Raw genomic sequence first — 20,887 nt, 5'->3', positions numbered from 1 at the left:
AAAACAGCATTTAACAATCTGTACTTAAAGCACAAAACTTATGTTCAAGTGGTTTTTAACCAGAAAACAAGACTTCTAATATCTGTTATATGCTAAAATCTAAGTGGCCAAGAAAAACTGTCAAATACATCTATCAAAATCTATGAAGTACACCTGCATAAAATCCAAAGCAAAATTTTCAAAATGTGCCACTAGAACTTTACAATCCAATTAGACTTGTTTAAACTGAACCACTAAGTCATGTTACAACCTGAAATTACTAAAGTCCCTTGGTGAAAGTATATACCACTATTTCTAAGTAGATACTTTTAGTGGAACATTTTTAAGGAAACACACTAATAGTATCAAGTTTTTTTTAAAAAAGAAAAGAATGGAAATTAACCAAACAATCCAATTCACACAACAGAGGGAAAGAGCATGCTGGCAGGTGTTTGCAAGGAGGGAGATAATACAATGGAATCAGTTTTCACTCTGCAGAACTGTGAGACTTGCTGCAATGTCAGCTCCAGGCACACACTGAGGGACTCCAGAAAATGCTCATTGATCATGCAGCACTTTATAATGCGCATAAGCTTTTTTCTCCTGCTAACCCCGCCTAGCTTCCCATTGCAGCTTCTCCCAAATCCCCTCCGTACAATGAAATCCTTTAGACAGTGAAATAGTTAATAAAAATTATCTGAATAGTCTAAGACTTAGGAATTCCACTCACCACCACGAAGCATCTTTATCTGAATTAACCAGGTTTTATTCTTAATGATGATAAAAAAAAAACAACAAACAAAAAACAAAAGCCCTAGAGCCCCGCAGATAAGAAAATGGGGTTTAATTATTTACATCTATAAATACAATTTTTTGGTAGCATGCTATAACCAAGGCCAAAATCAATTATACTTTTACTTTGACATGTATTTCCTGGAACTGATTTCTAGTTCTTATAACATTGATATAACCAGAACACCAAAAAATATAATTTAAAGTTCTCATGATTTAAAATTACAGTAAATTTTTATTGATAGCTCCCAAACATTAGTGTCCTAAATTTTAATTTCATAATTATAATCAAAGTCAAATGAAAAATCTACGACGAGAGTATACTACCTAAATCAAGTTATTTATGTGCTTAGTTTTAAGCTAAAAGAACCGGCTGTTTTTAATAGTTAATTGCAAGACAGCTTTAGGCTTAGGTATATAAATGATTTCTAAGACATGATACTAAACCTACTCAAAGCTGCTCTGAAGACCCCACCTTCGTAATGAGTTAATCTAAAGGTCACCACCAGCACAAGGCTTTTTATGAAGTCCAAACCCCTTTTCCCTTTTTTCCTCTACCAAACAAATCTACAATTTATGAAACATGAAGCTTAAAGAAAATAATTCTAGATTTCTTTAGCAATCATGTGAACCAGACTGACACATTCCCACACAAAATAAGGTCTGTGTCTTGCTTTTATGCTCTGCTCTCTTTGCTCTCTCCTCTAATCTATTCATCTATAAAGCAATTCCAGCAAATAAGATTTCTTTGTTCAGATCTGAACTCTCATTTCATTTACAAACCTAACCCTACCTCAAGAATGTCTTCTAGAACATATGCTTCCATTTCAGCCGCTGTCTCCACCATGTTTTATCAAACTGCCATGTTTCTTACTGCACTATGATTAGATCATTGCCAGCAGGAACACTCCTCTGTGTCAGCAAGGGAACAGGAAATGGAATGTTCTATTACATGCCTAAAGCAGCTTAGCTGTTCACTAGCCAGGCATCTACCAAAAGAGCAGGGGGTGACTCACTGTGTATTTTTTAAAGATACAGAAGCTCTATTCCAAAGCAAAGTTCTGTCAAGTAATTTCAACAGATAAAATGGATAAATTTCTTATTTTACCATTCCAAATTATAAAAATCTTTAAAAATTTCAAAAGAAGAAATAATTTTATGTGTTTGTAAAATAGCTGTTTAACACGTCTGGCTTCCTGACTGAACAAAAGAGGTTGAAGTGGGTTACGCAGCAATTTATCCTTAGTAAAGCCTTGTAGTGAGATTAATGGCTGTATTAAAGATGCAAAGCAGGAGGCAAGATAATGCCAAGTTACGAATTTACAACATCATGCAAATGGGTTATCTAATACACATACTATAGCTGTTCACTTCAGAGTATCAAAAATAATTATCTTAATGTGAATTTTTAATGAATAGTAAACTGGTTTCCTATAAACTGTCTTTAAAGACCTACAAGAGCAAGCTTAATATTCAAATGATTTATGATTACGGAAACAAGAGATTACAATATATATAGTGTATTCATTTTCTAGTAGTGCCTTTAACTTCATTTACTAAAAAAGTAGTCTGTTTTCTCCCTTACCATAATTATTATGAGACTTGGCATATATACTATGTATCAGAAAGTGTTCTAGATGCAGTAGAGAGAAGACTTCTTACAGATGAAGCAAGATAAAATACCTGCTACATAGTTTTTTGGTATTAAGGAGGCACTATACACTGTCCTGGCAATTTTATGATGTTTTTTAAATAGACATGTTTTTAACCTGCTAAACAACCAAGCTACTATATGATAATTTGAAATAACATTAATAAGTATACTGTGCTTACTATGTGACATTTGAAATGCTTTGAATATTTTAACACATTTGATTCTCACAATCCTAAAAGATGCCATTATTTTGCCCATTTTAAAGATGTGGAAAGTAGGGCACAGAGCATAAGCATCTTCCTAATCACTCCCAACTAAATCACTTCAGCTGAGGAAATAAGATCTGAATCTCAACAGTTGTTTCCAAATTATATCCTCAGAATCACCTACTGTATTTCCTCCAGGTGATATTATTCCCTTTTTTCCAGAAAAGGAAATCAAGTCTCAGAAAGGGCACCCAGTTGTACAGTAGAGGCAAAGCCAGATTCAAACTCAGAGATGTGTGACTAGAAAGTCTAAATGAAATGAATGGCAAGCAAACCACATTAAAAATGTTTTCCTCAAACTATATATAAAGTTTACATTTACGTATGCTTATGCTTGTTATTTGGTAGTTTCTCACACAAAATGATTTTCACTATTGACCGCTGGCTTAAAGAGAAATTAGCAAACCTTATTTTTTTTCTATTTTCAGCTAAATTATTTATTTCAAATAAACTACTTCAACCTTAAGACTTAAGTCAACAACAAAGTTTCTCTTTCTCAAATCTTCCTCCAGTCTAAACAAGCAAAAACAGGTTTTGAGTTCAAGGAACTCGTATGTTGGCAAACTCATTTTTCCATAAGCTAAGCATAGGCTTTCCTGAATTTTTTGTTGGTACTGGAGATCAAATACAGGACATTATGCATGGGAAACATACACTTCTACTGAGGTACCTCCAGAGCTTAATACTAAATGTGATTATGTTTTTTCTAAAGTATTATAGATGTTTATACACCATTTACCACATCTCCCTTACAGCATAAGCCTGATGAAGGCAAGAAATACTTCACTTACCAACCCACACCCAGGGCCAAGAGGAGCAGTCTTAGGCACAAAGCAGGAGCTACAGCCATTTGTTGATTAAATAAACAAATGCATGAAGAAAGACACATCTGGTATCTGGTAACACATCCTAATTCCTTTCAAATTATAGCTACCAGTTGTAATGATTTTTTAGGGGGTATGATGCTAAGGATCAAATCCAGGACCTTGTGCATGTCAAGTACGTATTGTATCACTGACCTACAGCCCAGTCTCCCTTGCAATACTTTTTGATGACAAAAACACTCATTCTTTGACTACATTTTTAGGTCACTGAAAAAAAAGACACTGAAATATTCAACGTGAATAATAAACTTCAAATTTTTTGTTATGTATCAAAAATTATTTCCCTGTAAATTCTGTTTTCTAGACCTTCTTACTAATAATATGCCCAACATCATACTCTAGCCAAAGAGCATGAAAGGAGATTCATATACATCTGTCTTAAGACTTATTCTAAAAGTTAGTCAACTTCAGCTCAACTTCATTATTTAGGAGGGAAAAGTCTTCTCATTTATCTAAAATGAATTTCAATGGCACAGACCTTTCATTTTTGTCAGTGGCAAAGATATTAAAGTATAAATAATAGTTAACACGCTAAATTATGCAAACAAATGTATATGCAAACCAATATATAAAAATAACTCATATAATTATAAATGAAAACACTGACTGAAATAAGATTCAAATGTCCAAAGAGAAGCCTCACATAAAAGGCAGCAGGGAGGTTTGAAAACAGACAAAGCTCAATAAACACCTAAGACCAACACTGGTTTCCTTAAAAAAAGAAAAAGAGAAATATGTAGAAATATGGTAATAAGAAAGCAATCCTATTTGGCATGACCTAACAGTTTTTAATGTTTGCTCCCCTACATAGATACTTTTAATCAACAATTGCTTGTAAAGAAGTTTTGTTTTCTTTCAAATACTTTTTTTCTATTGGTGAGAAAACAAAACAAGGAAAGATAATTGGTGTTGCAACGAATGTCATGATTTCACCCACCCACATAAAAACAAACTACTTGAAAAAAAGTCTGAAACAATTTCACCACTCAAAATGTCATTTTATTTTTGGGGGTTTTCTACTGTACAATTTAGCAGACATATGAAACCTAAGTATATAATAGTCTAGACCAAGGATAAATGAAAGACAGATATAATGACATAAAAAGAATCTGAAGTGGAAGGCTGAGATGGGGAAGATCATGGTTCAAGGCCAGCTGGGCAAAAAAATTAGTGAGACCCCTCACCTCAACCAATAAAAGCTGGGCACAGTGGCAAGCACCTGCCATCTCAGCTACACAGGAGTACAAACAGGAGGATCTCGGTGTAGGCTAGCAGGGACATAAACACCTTATTGGAAAAATACCTAAAGCAAAAAGGGCTGGTGGAGTGGTTCAAGTGGTAAGAGAGCCTGCCTAGCAAGTGCAGGCACTCTGAGTTTAAACCTCAGTATGGCCAAATAAATAAGCTAACAATATATGGTAAAATTTATGTAAGTCCATATATTATAAAACAGTACATCCTCATGATTTTACCTTATTATATATTCTAAACCAGTCATGCTACAAAATGAATAAAGATTCTAGATAGATGTCTAATATTGCACAATAATATTCTTTTCATTACTACTATAGTTTATTTTCTTTATCATTAATGACAGATTTTGCCTATAAAGTAATGCAGGTACATGAAAAACATTCACAGTATAAACAGTAATATACAATGAGAGACAGAGGATATAACTCCAAGGTACAGCACATGATCAGTATGTGTGAGGCCCTGGGTTGGATCCCCAAGAACCCCAAAAATCCGAGCCAATGAATGAAAAAAATACAGAGAAAAGTAAACCTCATCAATCCCTAAGAGGTGCAACCAATTAGTACAATATCATACATATTTCATGTGCATCTTATTGTAAGATTATGCTTTAAAAAATGGAACTATATCATAAATAGTTGACCATCTTCATGGGTTCCACATCCATTGCACTAAACTGAACAGACTTTTTCTCATCATTATTCCCTAAGCAGTAAGTACAACTATTTATACTGTATTAGAGATAAGTAATCTAGAGATGATTTAAGGTATACAAGAGGAAGTGCATAGGATATATGCAACTATGATACTATTTTATACAAGGAGCTTGAGCATCTGTGAATTTTGGTATCCAAACTGGGTCTAGGACCCAATTCTAGTAAGATACCACTGGACAATAAAAGGGCAAGTACACTTTTGTGTACCCTCATTTTTTAAATGTAAAACTCCATGACACCCATTTTAGATTTGCACGGCTGCTAAAATTTCCATTAAGGAAGGGCTGGCAGAGTGGCTCAAGTGGTCAAGTGCCTGCCTTACAAGCATAAAGCCCTGAGTTCAAGCCCCACTACCACAAAACAAATAAAAAAAATTTCCACTGAAGAGCTATACTTTAATATATTTAATCAGTCCACTACTGAGAGACATTTTTATTGTCTCTTATATTTTACAGTGTTTCAATGAACATCCTTGGATATACATACCCTGCACATGCCCCAAAATAACCATACAGTAAATTTCTGGAGGTGTGTATGTATTTAAACTTTTCTGTTTTGGTGGTGTTTTTTTGTCAGCACATGGGGCTTGAATTCAGGGTCTCGAATTCAGGGTCTCACACTTGCTAGGCAGTCACTCTACCACTTGAGACACACTGCCAGCCCTTTTTTATGTTGGGTATTTTCCAGATAAGTTCTATGAACCATTTGCTAGGGCTGGCTTTGAACCTCAATCTTCCTGAGTAGCTAGGATTATACAAGTGAGTCACTTGCGCACAGTGTGTATTTAAAATTTTAATGCTACCACAAGTTCCTTCTACAAGACCAACTAATTTATACTCCGTTTCCCTTTAATTACAAAGCATTATTGATATAAATCCGTTTTTAAAATTCAAAATCTGAAATTAGCATTAGTCATAAAATATGTATGCAGACTTAATTCCTCAATATTTTCACTTTTCAAGGAATTACAATTCAAAGTCAAAATGTCCCCTTATCAAAAAAAGATCATATAGTGATTCCTGCTAGAGTAAGAATTTTAATTTGTTGAAAAAATGCTTAAATGCAGAGTCTATCAATATGTATGAAGATGGAGAAGAATGGCAGGCAAATGATCTAGCCTATAAAAATAAAATATACTTCTAAAATACAAATTCAAAAAAGATGAACAACAAATGAAAAAAAAAATACAAATTCAATCCAAGGTTTAGTGGATTCTTTAACTTGGTAACCAACTGTAGATAGATGTCCTGCTAGAACTTACTATACTAAAACACAGGAATTCTTTAAAAATGTTTAGAAATATTTTTGGTAATTAAGATATTGCTACATATTTATTTGTTGTTACTTCCAATTTTTTTTTTTTTTGAGACAAGGTATCAGTACCCATAGTCCAAGCTGGCCTAGAACTCATGATACTTCTGCTTCAACTTCCCAGTCCGGAGACTACAGCAATGCATCACCACCCCCAGCAGCCAAATTATTCACTTTTAAGACACAGAACTCTAAAGTAATCCATGATTTTTTTTTTAAAAACCCTATGTACATTAAGAAAACAGGGCCACCCTAAAGAGTTCTTACTAACACAGAGCACTGAACAGTTTGTTTCTTGACATACACCCCATATATGATCTGTATGTTAATATTTTAAAATAACAGCAATTAATCTTCATAAAAATCTCTACAACAGACTGGGGATGTGGCTTACGTGGTAGAGCACCTGCCTAGCAAGCACAGGGTCCTGAGTTCAAACACCAGTACCATTTAAAAAAATCATTAAAATCTCTAGAATAAAAACAGATAAACTTCTACATTAATTCAGAAAAAAAGCCTAAAAAACTTATCTTACAGGTTTATGTACACATAAAAGTATAACCTCGTAAGTAATGAAAAAAATGCAAAGGTTACTCATCAGTATATTCTAAATATGAGGAAGGGCAAGTACTATTTATAAATATTATACTTATATTAAACATTTTTGAATATTTATCTTATTAACTAAATGAATTTTCAAGGCTAACATTATAAAATCCCAAGTAGCTTCTTTTTTGACAGATCATCATTAGCATTTTGATCATTTTACAAATATTTAGCGAGTGCTTATTAACTAATAAGCTTTATACTACCCACTGAATATAGAATGACAAACTTAGTCTACCTCCAAAAGTCTAATTTAGATTAACTCAATCCTGACTCTTAACAACATCTGACATATGTTAAACTTATATAATGTTTATTTCAATGTTAAACTTGGTCAAAAGTCTTCGGTGATTTGTTTTCATCTCTGATTATAGTCCCTTTCCATTCTTCCCTAATCCAACTAATAAATAAAAACTTAAAATTCAACTGAGAACAGTACAGAAGAAAATTATTAACTTTAAATACAAAATATTTCATCCAGAAGTGTCCTATGTACAGAATGGAATACAAACACAGTCTAGTTCAAACATAAGTCACATACTAATCCAAGTTAAAAAAAAAAAAAAAAAAAAGCAGGTGATCCCTCTTCATACCTCCAGTGTTAGCTGTGTCTATGGGATGCTTGCATTTGTCATCTCTGCCCATGCTGGGTCACACCATGAACTCATTGTTTTTCCAGTATTTCATAATAGGATTTATGTATTTATTACTAGAAAAATATGCATTGATTTTAAGTCACATTCATCCTCCAAATTTGTATTGCACATTTTCAAACAAAATAAAAACAAGCACAAACCTAACAGAAATTATTTGTAGGTTTTTGTTTTAAGTCAGTCAAATCTATTGATGGTACAACTCCAAAGTAACAGTATCTATTAACAAAAAAGAAATATGCCATAACCTTGGGTGGGTAAAAACAAAGCCAAAGCATGGAGACTAATCAGCATGTTAAAAACTACCTATGTGTTCATGGAATCCTACTATGGCCATTGATTCTCCTTCTCTTGTCCCTTGATAGTCTGAATTCCCTGATATCAAGGTTCAATTAGTATGGTCTCAAGATATATGTCATTACTTTGCTATTTCTAGCCTAATCTATTCATAACAAATCTTGAATGCTTTGTTGGCAAGCAATGATTTCGATTATAAATTTGAAATTACCTTTCAAACTTATAATTCAATCTATTAAGAAACATATTAAATTGTTCCTATCTACTAAGGACTAGGCTAGAAACTGCAAACTGGGGGCAATATTCCCTTTTCCACTCACCTAATTCTGACCACAGATAAATCATTAGGGGTTGTCACATAAAGACAATCTCCAAGCATGACTGTGACATTCCAAAGTCCCAAGGTTCCATAACTACCCTCATACATATATATATAAAGAGCTGGATGCCAATGGCTCATGCCTGTAATCTTAGCTACTCAGGAAGCAGAGATCAAGAGGACTGAGGTTCAAAGTCAGCCCCAGGCAAACAGTTTGAGAGACCCTACCTTGAAAACACCCAACACAAAAAAGGGCTGGCAGAGTGGCTCAAGTGGTAGAGCAGATGCCTAGCAAGCATAAGGCCCTGAGTTTAAGTTCTAGTACGGAGGGAGGGAAGGAAGAAGAAAGACAGACAGATCCCAGCTGGGTATAGTCTGCTATTCTGAAGGCTGAGCACAAGAATTAAAAGACCAGCCTGGACAACATAGGGTAAACCCATCTCAAAATCAAAACAAAACAAAAATAAATGCTGATTTGATTTCATATAACTTTGAAGTATTTTACAGCAATGTTAGAAAAAATGTTACAATTACTTTCAACTTCCCTATAAATTTCAGATAGCTAGTTAGTACCAAATTTCCAACAAAAAGTAATGCAATATAAGAAAAGAAAAGTGAATATTTACCACCCTTTATATAATAGTTATCTCATGAAATCAAACTGGGCCCCTATTCATATCTTTAAATACCAATTTCTTACTAAGGTATTTTTTCTTATTGTTTGGTCTTATTATGAATCCCAGGCTGGCCTTGAACTTGACACATAGTCCAGACTGCCCTCTAACTCACAATCCTCCTGGTCTCAGCCTCTTGAGGTACTAGGATTATAGGTGTGGCCCACCACACCCAGTTCTATAGTCAAGTATTTCCAGAAAGCCATCAACTCTCACCCTCCTTCAGAACACACATACCAGTTTCTCTCAGTGAAGGTAGTTAATATTATTGGAAATCTAGGCAATGAATAACTAATAGCTTACAAAATGTTTAAAACACAACTTAACTGCCAACTTTAAACTCAAACTTGTTTTCAGGTGGTTGAGGAACTTCTTACACATACAAATTTCACAATTTCTGATAAAATGCTTAGTTTTGAGGGTATTTCTCATAGTTATTTTATGATCATATACTTGCATACCTTGATTTTTCAATAATCTAGTTTTAAAAAGCTATTACAGTTTAAGTAGAGTGAGTACAGTTAGAAAACCAAGTTCTTAGGGTCTACTGCAGACTATATTTTAAATCCTTAAAAGTTTCGTATATTGTAATGTTTTCTATCTTTTAAAATCAAATCTGAAAATCATGCCATTAAAATCTGCTTCCAGGGGATGGCAGAGTGGCTACAGTAGTAGAGTGCCTGCTTATCAAGTGTGAAGCCCTGAGTTCAAATCCCAGAACAGCCAAAAAAAAAAGATACCTGGGGTGTGGCTCAAGTGGTAGGGTGCCTGCCTAACAAACACAAGGCCCCAAGTTCAAACCTGAATATAAAAAACACACACAAAAAAACTGACAATAGTATCTGCTTCCCAAAGGGCTAGGGGTGCTACTCAAGTGGTAGAGCATCTGTCTAGCAACTACAAAGCACAGATCCTAAGTTCAAACTACAGTGCTGGGAAAAAAAAGAAAAAAAAAATCTGCTTCCTAAAAGATCATATGCCTGATCTAAAACTAATCTTTCAAAAAACATAAACAGGATGCCAATCTGACTTTAAAGTGGCATCAAAGTAGAATTCCTTCATGCCAAAAAGGAAGATACATAAGGTATCCTGAATAACAATGGAGAGCTAGGAACATAAATTACCAACCTCTGCTTTAGAAGGGAGGAAAGGAAATCTCTATTTCCATCTTACTACTTCTCACAGGTCTCTAGTAGGTGTGGCTCTCTATGACTTCTACTTCAAGGACAAACCAGCTTTCTAATGCCTTAGTCTTTAGCCCATCAGAAAAAAAGTCATCTTATTTAGTTTCACTAGAGGGAAGAGTAAGAATTATACAATTCTTCATAATATCTGTTTTTTAAAAGAATTTCCTGCCTAGTTGCCTAGCATGCAAAAAGTCCAGGGTTTATCCCAGTACTACTAGAAAAAACATTTTCTGTCAGATTTCATGGAAAAGTCAGAAATTAACACTCAAAATCCAGAGTGTGAGCCAGTCAATGAATAATTATGCACCCTCCGTAAGTCACATTTGTACTATACAACTTTCTAATTTCCTAAAATCCCTAATTTTTTCTATTTCTACCTCCGTTTCTATTTTGGCTGTGGAATGTATTCTTTCCACCAATACCAGTACTGGTAGTTAGATATTTTAATATTAAAATGTGATGCACATACTTGGAATTTTTTAAAAATTCAAAGGTTACAAAAGCACCTGATGAATAGTAAGTCTTTTTACTATCCTCTTGCATCAAAATGGTAAAATACTATCATAGTAACTACATTGCTATGTATGGATTGTCTATTAAATAAATGAGCACTAGCCCTTCCTTTGTTTTCCTCCATCTCCTAATTTTATAGATTTTTCCATTTTAAAGATTTAAAATGCATGCTACTCCACAACTGTAATTAGGCTTGTATTATACATTTTTCTAGGTTGACTGCAAAAACTAAAAAAAATAAGTACATTTATAATGTGATTTAAGCAAATACTAGTGGAAGCCAAATATAATTTTATGTCATGTACACATACTGGTTGAAGAGTTTTTTTATATATTTTAGATTGAAAAACCTTTTGAATTTCCTTCTAGTTTTTTTTTTTTTGAAGACCTCCGATTGACACTATATGGCTTTCACTGTTTCCTTCCACTCCCCACCATAACCATTTCTTCTACGTTAATTTTTATCTTTTTCATTATACTACAGTATCTTAAATACTTTCACACATGGTGTATGGTTTTTCCAAGTGTAAAATATGTACTTCTAATTCATGTTCATATGATTGGGCACAGAAAATCTACAGCTAAATCTATTGTCCCTCAAACAGTGAAATCACTATTCCATTATCTTCAAGCATTCAGTATGACTGTTAAGGCACCCAGTTATTCAATTTTCCATATTTTATTCCCTCTTTTTGGCAGTCATTGTGGGGTGTTCATATCCTTAGAGATCTGAAATGTTACAGATGCAGATCGTTTCCTGCCACTGTTCAGTACTAGATATAGATTTGTTCAATCTGAAAATTATTTTTTCCCAGCTCAGAAAATTTTCTTCAATTATTTCTTCTTCCTCCTCTTTTTTCTGTCTCCCTGTCTGTCTCTTTCTCTCTTGTACTCTCTTTTTCAAGACAAGGTGTTAATTTATAACCCAAGTTGACACTAAATTCACAATGCTCCTAGCCTCATGATGTGCCACCATGTCTGGTTTAATTATTTCTTTTATTATTCTCTTTCTCATGGTTCCTGATCTCTCTTTTAGAACTTATACTTACAAATATGGAAACTTTTTGATATGTCTTCCATATCTCTTAAATGTTTTCCCAATTTTTCCAGATTTTATGTATTTATTTATTTGGAGATACTAGAGATTGAACCCAGGGCCTCACCCTTGGTAGGTAGGCTCGCTTAGCACTTGAGTTACTCCACCAGCCCTTTTTTGTGTGCTGGTTATTTCTGAGATAGGGTTTCACTTTATCCTTGGGCTGGCCTAGACTATCCATCTTATTTGTACTTCCCTGAGTAGCTGAGATGACAGGTGTACACCACTGTGCCCATTTACCAGTTAGGTAAGAGTCTCTTGAACTTTTTGCCTAGGCTGATCTCAAACCAGGATCCTCCTGATCTCATCTTCTTGAGTAGGTAGAATTACAGACATGAGCTGCCATACCCAGCCATTTTTTTTTTTTGCTTCCTATATGCAGTTAATTTCTCTTAATTCCAAATCAACAAATCAGTCTTTTCTTTTTTTAACAACTCAGTTGATTCTTGCTAAATTTTTATGTAGCCCATCTAATAAAATTTTTACTTTTTTTCAAAACTTTTCTGGTTCTCTCTTTTTTATTTTAGTACAACTACAATTAACCATTACAACATGATCTTCAATCTTAAATCTCAATTGTGTTTTTCCTTGAAGTTTTCTTCTAAATTATATGTGAGGTCAGTTGTTCTTTTATTCATCTTAATCTTCCATCCTCTTGATTCTCACTCAATTGCTTGATTACTCCTAATTAGATTGGTGAATGAAAAATTTACTTTACAGAATACAGTGGGTGTGGATTTTTCTCTTTTTTTTTTTTTTTGCCAGCACTGAGGTTTGAACTCAGGGCTTCATGCTTACTAGGCAGGTGCCAGGTGTGGACTTTTCTAAGGTTGTTCAAATTTGTTTTCCTAAAGGGTTTCTCCCTTAAATGGGAATGCAATACTGTTTAAGCAGGAAGGGCACAAAGGAAGTCAAGCTGGCTAAAAACAGACAAAACTGCTTTATCCTACTAAACTATTGGCATACTTTTTTAAAAAAGTTCTTAAACTATGGGCCTGACGGAAGGCACAATGGCCACCAGAGCAGTTCAGCTGCTCAGTTTAGGATCAGAAAAGTTGTGAAGGAGTCCCAACAGATCCAGCACTTTGAAAAATAATTCTTCAAAACAATTGTTGATTATTCCTCAACTGTCCACTACTATTCTTTGTATTTGTTGACTCCAAACTTGAAGCCATTCCAAGGTTCCCCTGGAAAAATCTGCGCTTACCTCAAGTATCTTGGGTTCCGTTTCCTCTGAGATTTTGTTGTCAATCCAATTCCATGAGCTTTCTATCTTCTTCAAAATTTCTGGTCCTCTGATGGTACCTGTAGTGGACTGTGAACTATAATTTTACTGTTCAACATGCTTTCTCCCTACCCCTTTTTCCAGTAACATAATCCCTTTTTTTTGTGGGGAAACATGTTTCATGTAGTTTGGGTAAATGGTGGCCTCATGAGCTAGGTCTAGCTAGAATATCCCAGTCCCCTTTTCTTGGTCATCCATCTTTGCCAAGCTAAATACAAAACCAATGCAGAAGAAAACAGACCAAAAATGCTGAGAAAGAAACAGTACTGATGACATTAGTCAAGTCTGGATCTCTGCATACATCTAATGTAGATCTTTTCACTTCCTTCCCCACACACATGCAAGTACACATTAAAGTTATAGAACTAATGAAGTGCTTTTGCTCCTTGTTAGCATAATCTGATTAATATAAAGACATCTATTCTTGCTCTTCAGAATTATGATTTAATTCAGTCTTTAATATCAATGGGATACTGAGAAAGGAAGTTAAAGGAATATGCTGAATCTACCTCTTTAAAAGACAATTTTGGCCAATATCTATAAAATACAACTGAAGAATTCAAGTTGTAACTTCATAATTTACTATACATATTGGGAAATCACTGTATATTTCATTAAATATATCTCATCTTTCCATATGACACCCTTCACCTACCTTGGGGAACCAAAAATGCAGATATAAAAACAAATAATCTCTTAACTAGCTTTGTTCTGTCAAGATTCCAATGGTTTTAGAAAGAAAAATAAAGGAGAAATGGTTTGTGGTGATTTGCTAGGGATATATGTGAGGGGCACAGTGCTTTCTTAGAACGCCCAAGGCCCTGGGTTCTCACTAAAAGGTCATATGGTAGCAATTCCTAAAAGAAAATCTCTGTAGCTATGGTAGAAATACTAGGGAAACAAGTAGTGAAAGGGTTATTTTGGGTTTTTTTGTTTGTTTGTTTGTTTGCAGTACTGAGATTAAGCTCAGGGAGCATGCTCCCAGCCTTTTTAATTTTAGAGGTGGTGGGAAAGAGAAAAAAAAAAAAAAACAGGGAAGATCACTGAGCTCTTCAATGAATGTGAAAGACGAAATCTAGTACCCTTGATTTAGGAATCATAAATTATAGTGCATGAGATCTATGCTTCAAACATCCAATAATCCCCTAAACAATGCTGTATGATTTAGGTACACTTTGGAGAACAGGTAGAACATTTTCAACAGAATCTAAAGTTCACAATCTAAAAAAGAAAAAAGAACACTGAAAATTTCATTCCACAACTTTATGTAAAGATTTAAATCCTGGTAAGTATGAAAATAAATACTCTAACACGTAAGGCAGTGTATTTATACTAGATAAATAATTTATCTTCATTTTTTAAGAGAAATCTTGTTAAAAAGAAATCATTAGCCCCAACATGGATGAAATGATAATTTTTCCAAAATCACGCAATACTAAAGTAGGATTCAAAAGCAAAATGGCAGCTCAATTGCAAACTGTTTCCATATCAAGTTTTTTCCAGGAGAAATATTCGTAAGAAAGGTGATGGATTATTTCAGAATAAAATGTAATTATTTGTCAGGCACAAAAACTGTGAGATACTCACAGGCTAGATTTCCCTCCCACACCCACACCCACACCCCACACACACAGACACACTTTGGCAGTACTGGAGTTTGAAATCAAGGCTTCATGCACGCTAGGTATTACCACCTGAACAACACCCAACACCTCCAACACTCATGCCTGGGGTTAAAGAAATTAAAATCAGACCCCTCCTTGCTAATCCTTTGATTAAAGCTTTAAGTAAAACATTTGCTTATGGGAGTGATTAAGGTTTATGGATCTTAACATTTTAGTATGCCTGGGCCAACAAATGGGTCCTATTGTCAAGCACAGCTATTCTGGGCTCCATGGAATACAAAACAAGTTTATTCATGAATGGGAGACAAAAAACTACAATACCAAGCCTGTGGTTTTTCTGTCTTGGTATAAAAGACAAGAGAACCTGGTGACAAGGCTGAAGTAAGTAAGAACTTCGTAACTTGAAAACCTCCCACACGCTAAGTCACATTCAAAAACTTAAAAGTATATTAAAGTACTTGGATCTGCCCAAATACTGGAGTAATTGAGTTTCACGTACGTGTGTCACCTAACCCCTACCAAAAGAAGGTATTATCACGCTCCTTTTGTGTGAGGTTCTGAGAGGTTCAATTTACAAGCCATACTTACCTGACAGCATGAATTAAGAGGCATAGAAGGGTCTAAACAGCATTCTTCACATTTTACATCTTGAGAACATATCCTAACAAGTCATCTACAGGGTATGTATTTTGAGTTAATATTTCAGAAATAATGAAGGGGATAGTATTCCGATCTACTCAAAATCTTCACAATCTACGAAACTCACCTCAAGATCAACCACAAGACTTTTCCAAAGATGGAGGTTAGAAAAACAAGATGAAATACAATATAGCAATACAATAATCCTGCCTTATTCATGAATTTATCACGTGGTTTTGACCAAGTTCAATCAAGAAAAAAAAAAAATCAAAAAGAAATTTCAAAAACAAAATTTTTAAACTTCCACATGCACATTACATAGCCCCATTGTTGAGGAGAAAATCTCATTCAGTCCTGTTATCACTGCTTGTGCTTAAATCATTGTGTAATCTGCTGAGTGGTTCCCTGTCCTTAATTTTGTGAACCTCCCCAAAAGCAAACACTGTTCTAAAGGCAAGGTAAAAGTTATGGCAATCCTCCTAAGCCAAAGGGGACACATAATGTGCTTAATTTAAGTGACAAAGTGAAAATTTTAGATTTGTTGAAAGGCAGCATGTCTTTAGCTGAAGCTGAGCGGTATAAAGGGAAAAATGAATTAAGCTTTCCAATATTTGAAATTAAGAACATAAAATAAGACCTACTTTTTTGTTGTTGTTGTTGATGAGTAGTATCAATGTGTACAACAGTAATTTAGCCTACTCTATGTTTCAAGTAATGGATGCTTGGACCAATTGTATGTACAGTATAGATAAATTGGGAGTAATTTTAGAGTACTGAACTCTACGTATCCTGTGCATTAGTATGTCTTCCTCAACAGTGGTCTCCTTGGGACCATATACCTGCAGATACCAAGGGTCTACTACATTAACTCATTTGGAGCTCATCTAGAGGTTCTAGCAGGGGAGCACAGCTACTTGTATACCCTTGGTCTTCAGGAGAGACATACATGGAGTGGTGAAGAAGAAAGGTGACACCCATCTATCAAGCCAAATCAGCCAAATAAACCCCAGTGATCAATGGGGTGACAGATAGCCCTCACATCTTAGGACAGTCTTTTGAGAGTAGGGAAGAAGTCACTATACATAATGTGGAGTAAGATGTCATTTGTGAGGATCTGTAAAGAAAACCTACATGCAAGATGGAATGAGGTAGTGAGCTCTACAGTTTATACAAAACATTTTTCTTGAGCAATTACTAGAAAGGTCATAAAAGGGTATTAAGGGGGCAGACGAGCATGTGAGCATGTGTTACTTACTCCAACCTTGAGCAAGTGATTTATGTTTTGCCTTGATTTTTTTTTTCAACTACAAAATGTGGACAATATTACTTCTTAGAGTTAAGGTTAAACAGGTAATATACATAAAGTAATTAGCTCTGCTCCTGGCACATACTAAAAATACTACTGAGATTATTTGTAATTACTCAATGTGCTATGTGCTATAAACACCTGCAGAAAAGAAGTGATATATGATCTTCATCTTCATGAATGAAGCAGTCAAAGCAAAAGAACATCCAGAGAGAATACATACATTTGGGGCATAAAGGCTGACATTCAACCCAGCAGATCCTATAACACGACAAAACCACTATAATAATTTTTAAAATATGGTGTTAACACATATAATGAAATGGTAGTTATACAAATAGATCTATGTAACCTTGGTGTAGCACTTTTACCACAAGAAATACATCCTACCATAATACAGAAAAATATAAATATGTACATATGTAGGTATATGTGTGTGTTTATATATGGACAAATGGGGGGGACGAGGGAGAGAGAGAGAGAGAGAGAGAGAGAGAGAGAGACAGACAAAGAGACAGAGAGTGAGGGAGTCAACTGCAGCATTGTTTGTAATGACAAAGCATTAAATACAAACCAAATTTCCATTAATTGGAAAAGAAATCATGATACCTGATAAGGGAATACTCCACAGTCATTAAAAGGAATAAGAGAAGTTTATATATATTCACGTGGTAAGAGTTTGTAACAGACTATTAATTTAAAAGAAAATTTCAGATAATATACACACATGCGTGCACAAACACACAAACACACGTATTTTTTTTGGGGGGGGGGCGTGGTTTACTAGGGTTTAAAATCAGGGCCTTGCACTTACTAGGCAAGCTCTCTACCACTTAAGCCATGCCCCCAGCCCGCAGAGAAAATTTTTGTAATGTTCCCATTTATGCAAAACAAAAATTTGGTTACATAATTACATCTGTATATAAAGGCATAATATTATATACACTTCAAACTTTATACTTGAGATACAAAAACAGATATTTCACCTCTAAAATCATAATCTTGTAGTCTATATTTACCATAAAAATTAATAAAATAGATACTATAATCTTTTAAGGTTCCACCAATATTAAATAAATAAATATAACACTATTCACAGTTCAGTATCATTGGTGTAAACTTTAGAACAGACTTTATATTTAAAGGATGTTATCCTATCTGTCCAAGAGAATTACTTATTATCTACATTAGGTCTTATAGAAGACCTTCTGTTTTGGCATTTCCTGAACAGCAGCTTCATTAAGTTTTAAATCATTTGCATTACCTGAAATATATAAAATAGGATTAGAAATTTAACTCAATTATTAGAGCAACTGCCTAGCATGTGCGAGGTCCTGTGTTCAATTCCCAACACTTCCAACGCAAAAAAGATATTTGAAATGTATAAAATAAAATGAGAGTTCAAGGCCATGGTGCCTTCAACTACAGTGAGTTCAAGGTGAGGATGAGCTATATAGTCAGACGGCCTTTCAAAAAGAGAAAGGGCTAGGGATGTAACTCAGTGACAAGAGTACTTAGCAGGCACAATGTTCTGGATTCAACCACCAGCCCTGGCTGGATTAGATCACCAGCAATGCCCATTAAAATCTCAATGTCATTCTTTGAGAAACAGAATAATCAATCCTAAAATTCATTCAGAAGCATTAAAGACTTCAAATAGCAAAAGTAATTCCTGAGTAAAAAGAGCAACACTAGAGGTATCACAATACTAGACTTCAGATTATACTGCAGAGTCACAGTAACAAAAATACCATGCCATGACACTGGCAAAATACAGACACTAAGACCAATGGAACAGAACAGAATAGTAAAACCATACAACTATAGCCATCTGTTCTTTGATAAAGGAGCCAAAAACATACGCTGGAGAAAACACAGCCTCTTCAACAAATGATGCTGAGGAAACTGGTTATGTACATGCAAATACAGATGAACCACGAGAGCATTATCTAAATTGAAATAAGACAGTCACAAAAAGACAAATACAGTATGATTTCACTTACATGAGCTACTTAAAGTAGGAAAATGCAAACAAACAAAAATAGAATGGTAGGTACCAATAGTTAGAAGCATGATAATGTGGAACTGTTAATCAATGGATATATAGAACTATTTTAGGTTACAAGATGAAAGGGTTCTGGATTTCTGTTGCCCAACAATGTAAATATACTTAATACTACTGAACTATACACTTAAAAATGATTAACATAGTAATTTAAATTTTTTTTTAATTTTTAGTTATAAAAAACAGGTATTGCCAGTAGTATACATCTGTAATCCCAGCTATCTGGGAAGCAGAAATAGAAGAATCACAGTTCAAAGCCAGCCTATGCAAGAAATTATTGAAGGCCTACACACAAAGGTATGATAGTTTACATCCTTAATCCCAGCTAAACGGGAAGCAAAGGTAGGAAGATTGTGGTGCAAGGCCAACTCCAAGCAAAAGTGCACAATAACTAAATACAACAGGGCTGAGGTCATGGCTCAAGTGTTAGCAAATGCAAGGTCCTGAGTTCAAACCTCAGTATCTTAAAAAAAAAAAAACAAGAATTCAGTTTAGTGGTAATATATAAGACCAAGATATCAAAATCAATAGGGTCTTATACTCCAACAGTAACCAATTATATTATGTAATGGAAGAAAAAAATCATTAAGAACCATAAAATAATCTATAATAAACTCTACAACAAATGTGCAAGACCTATATGTACACTACAAAATTTTGTTAAAGGTACATGAAGGGCCTGAAAAAGTACAAGTATGCCACCATGTTTCTGGATTGGAATATTCAGTAATATACATCTACTCCCCCCAAATTAATCCAAATTTCAATTGATATCCTATCAAAATATAAATGAAAATATTTTAATATGTCAATGTGCCAAAGTTGATTCTAAAGCACATGTGTCAAGTTAAATGCACAATACCCAAAACTCCTAACAAACAAGATCAATGAGGGAGAGTACTATCTGCAAAGACATCAAAGCATACTAACACATTGTATCGAATCATATGAAATCAGGTATTTAATGACTTCTGACTTACAAGAACAGCAACATCACAAGTTTCAAATAGCATTAACATTTACATGTACACAGGAATAAACAAATCACTGTGAGGAATTTGGGGGTGTTAAACACTCAAATTCCTTCATTCACCTCCACACACAAACCCCTTTCTAAGTGGTAAGAAATCGCCATAGATATAAGCACTTACTGATGTACTTAATACTAATAAAGCTTGGACAAAGACCAGCAGGGCTTCTATTTTTCACCCCAGTTCAACTTGCCATGCTGCAGGAATAAAACTGAGAGGTAGGAGGAAAAAGACATGTGGAGCGGAACATCTTCTCCAACAGCCCTGGAGAGGGAACAGTATCGACTTTGAAACCTAAAGGACAAGAAAAAACAAAGAGCCAGAGGAAGAACATCAAAGAAAGTTAGAAAGTAAAAAAGATCCCAAGAAAGTGTACGTTTCTAAGAACCTTTCAGTTCAGTGTAACAAGATAATAAATGAGCCAAAAAGGATACAAAATGAGGCTAAAAGGAGAAGTAGCCATAAAAAGTCTTGCAGACCAAGTTAGCAGCAATGAGAAGTCAAATAATGATTTATATTCGGAAAGAAGGGCCTACTTATTGCATGAAGAATGAATGGAGTATGGGAGATGAGACTCTGTCTGAAGAGCTAAGAGACCAAATTTGGAGGCTAATATGTAATCCTTACATAAAATAATGCTGGTGTGATGGTAAGTAACAAAGGAGAGAAGTTTAAAGATTCAAGTTATACTTTGGAAGTCTTACGCTTTTCTTTCCCACTCTCCAACCATACCAG

General features: G+C 34.6%; 1 protein-coding gene across 6 annotated transcripts in view; it reads right to left on the bottom strand.

The window, feature by feature from the left end:
* Positions 1 to 20,887, bottom strand: part of Ankrd17 (ankyrin repeat domain 17) — a 153,435-nt gene that overhangs the window by 116,575 nt on the left and 15,973 nt on the right. The window contains exon 1 of one of the 6 annotated variants that reach the window (XM_074042026.1): positions 1,565 to 7,414. The exons of the other annotated variants lie outside the window; for them this stretch is intronic. Within the exon in view, the coding sequence (XP_073898127.1) occupies positions 1,565 to 1,618 (54 nt within the window). The 5' untranslated portion in view covers positions 1,619 to 7,414. Of the gene's footprint in view, positions 1 to 1,564; positions 7,415 to 20,887 lie in introns of those variants that run through there. 6 annotated transcript variants of the gene reach the window in all.

The sequence above is a fragment of the Castor canadensis genome, chromosome 9, assembly GCF_047511655.1.
Source record: "Castor canadensis chromosome 9, mCasCan1.hap1v2, whole genome shotgun sequence".
Taxonomy (NCBI): Eukaryota; Metazoa; Chordata; class Mammalia; order Rodentia; family Castoridae; genus Castor; species Castor canadensis.
This window is presented reverse-complemented; position numbering and strand designations above follow the sequence as displayed.